Source organism: Canis lupus, chromosome 25 (assembly GCF_011100685.1).
Source record: "Canis lupus familiaris isolate Mischka breed German Shepherd chromosome 25, alternate assembly UU_Cfam_GSD_1.0, whole genome shotgun sequence".
Taxonomy (NCBI): domain Eukaryota; kingdom Metazoa; phylum Chordata; class Mammalia; order Carnivora; family Canidae; genus Canis; species Canis lupus.
The window spans coordinates 26,119,075-26,121,465 of NC_049246.1; the positions used below are offsets into that span (position 1 = coordinate 26,119,075).

General features: G+C 43.0%; 1 protein-coding gene across 1 annotated transcript; it reads left to right on the forward strand.

Annotated features, from left to right (window-relative positions):
* Positions 1-817, forward strand: DEFB136 (defensin beta 136). The gene is made up of 2 exons (XM_038573065.1): positions 1-149; positions 604-817. The coding sequence occupies exons 1-2, from the start codon at positions 92-94 to the stop codon at positions 774-776; spliced, it is 231 nt and encodes a 76-aa protein (XP_038428993.1). The 5' UTR covers positions 1-91; the 3' UTR covers positions 777-817.
* The last annotated feature ends 1,574 nt before the right edge of the window (positions 818-2,391 follow it).

The following is a 2,391-nucleotide window of genomic DNA, read 5'->3' on the forward strand; positions in this document are numbered from 1 at the left end:
TCAGTGTCCAGCCCCACCCAGCCTTGTCCAGCTCTATAAAGGAAGTTCCCAGGCAGCCACCCCCAGGAAGTTCCAGCTCTATGTCCTCTTCATGATGAGGCTCTGTATTTCTGGGTTGCTCTTCCTCCTGTTGATCTCACTGCCTTCAGGTAAGATGGTGCGTGTAGGTCTGATCATGAAAGTGGGGGTGTTCCTTGGACACAGCCATTTAAAATCCCTTATAGGCATAAGACCAGCAGGGGGAACACCAATATCAGATGGACCAGCAGGCTAGGTATGGGATGTGAGTTAATGGTCGTGAGACCCTCCCCTGCTCATCAGTTGCCACATCCTGAAGTTCTACCCAAGCTTGAAAGAGAGGAGCCGACCTCATGACGTATACATCACTGTTCAGCTATCCAAATCCCTATTCCTCTTAACTTCCTCTGATTAGCCTTAGATAGGGCGGCTCTAACTGACATATGATAGGAGGTGAGAGGACAGGATGCAGAAGGTAAATCACAAAAAAATAAGCCACCCACCAGGAAGAGAAGACAGGTCTAGGATTTCTCCTAGCCCCATAAAGCCTTATTTTTCTTTTCCATGCTTTTTTTTTTCCTTTAGGGAATGGATTGTTTGGAAATGATGGAGTAGAACTTCGTACTTGCACTGCTCTTAAAGGCAGGTGCTTCTTCGGTTGCAGAGTGGGTTGGACATGGGTAGCATTCTGTCATAACATACTATCTTGTTGCACAAAAATGAAGAAAAATTTGCCACCCCAGGTCAAAGAGCCTTGACCTGCACCCCATGGGTCTAATTAAAAGGATATGTGAACATATATGGATAAAATTTCCACTCGGTGTGTTAAGATCGTTCACAAGCCACAGGGAGCAAATGAGGAGCAGATTCTCACCATCTTACTGGCAACACTCCCGAAGTATTTTTGCAAAGTGGCACTGCAGGAAAGTCTATCTCCTTTTATTTTTTCTGCCCTCCCATCTCCAATCACTGATCCCTGTTTTAATTTAAATTTATTTGATCAACACATGGTCACAGGTCCAAAGATATGATGTACGCTGAGCTCAATAACCTTAGCTTACTCCATGCCTGTCACACTTTGAAGTGACTCTTGTGTATGTTAAATCACTTAATTCTCACAACAAATTCTCTCTTTTTTTGTCCAACTTTGCAGTTGAAGGAAACTTTCCAAAGTCACACAATCAATAAGAGTTAGTTAGTGGTGGGTTTGAACCCAGACAGTTTTGATCCAGTGTCCTTACTGTCAATCTATACCACCTCTCAACTACAAGTATAGGAATCTAGCTGGAAGTATTAATTGTAGTTTGTAGTGATTGTAGGTTGTAGTCCAATGAGGAGTCAAGAATCCAGCTAGATCCGTGGAACAGCAAGCTGCTCAAAATTCTTCCTATGGCTTAAAGCCATAATGCTCCTGGTTGCTACGCTGCATTCTTGACTCTACGCAGCGGCTCTGATGCTTCAAGATCAGTGTTGCTCTAAGATTCCACACACCAACCATCGTTGCTCTCACCATTGTGGTGGAAGCAATGAGCCATACATACCTACACAAAACTTGCAGCTGTCTGTGAGGTAGCACATTCTGGCAGCACCTCCTTACTACCACTCCCTCCCAGGGCCCTCACCAGGGCAGATGTAACAGACCTTCAGGAAGATCCTTGTCATTAGCTGCTCAGGAGAAAGAGCAACAGCTGAGTGTCAGGATTTCCCTTCTCCAAGGATGTGTCTGAAGGAAACACATCTGCTTTTATTATTCTTCAACTTTATCCGGGTATAATTGATCATTTAAAATTGTATATAATCAGGTATACAACTTGATTTAATATGAATTATGGAACAAGCTAATGCACATATCTATCACTCACATAGTTACCGTGTGTGTGTGTGTGTGTGTGTGTGTGTGTGTGTGGTGAGAACACTTAAGATCCACCATCTTCACAAATTTCAAGTATACAGTACAGTATTGCTGACACATGAAGCTTTGAAGTCAACATGGAGATGAGCTATAGGGCATATCGCAAATCTGATATGCTTTATGTGAAAGCATAGAGAAAATTATAGAAAAACTAGTCCATCCAGAGACAGCTAACCCAGCTAGAATGAAAGTAGGAAGTACATCACCAATTCTGTGCTTCCACCTAGGCTGTCTCTTCAGAAGTCACATTTTTTTTTAAAAAAAATTGTAATTAGCTATCAGATAATGATAGCAAAATTCCAATCCTGTGTGCTGAGTTTGTTTCAAAGGGATCTGGATGTTGAGCCACAGCAACTCTTCCCAAAAGCCACTCTCTGCACACTTCAGTGCTGCAATACACAAGTAGCTCCAGCTCCAAGCCCAACTTGGAACTTCTCTTGCATCTCAAGAGCACCAAAACC

Excerpts from the sequence above, each read along its gene's own strand:
- DEFB136 (XM_038573065.1), top strand. The coding sequence starts at position 92 with ATGATGAGGCTCTGTATTTCTGGGTTGCTCTTCCTCCTGTTGATCTCA. Across the intron at positions 150-603 it reads GTTGATCTCACTGCCTTCAG|GGAATGGATTGTTTGGAAAT; the intron begins GTAAGATGGTGC and ends TTTTTCCTTTAG.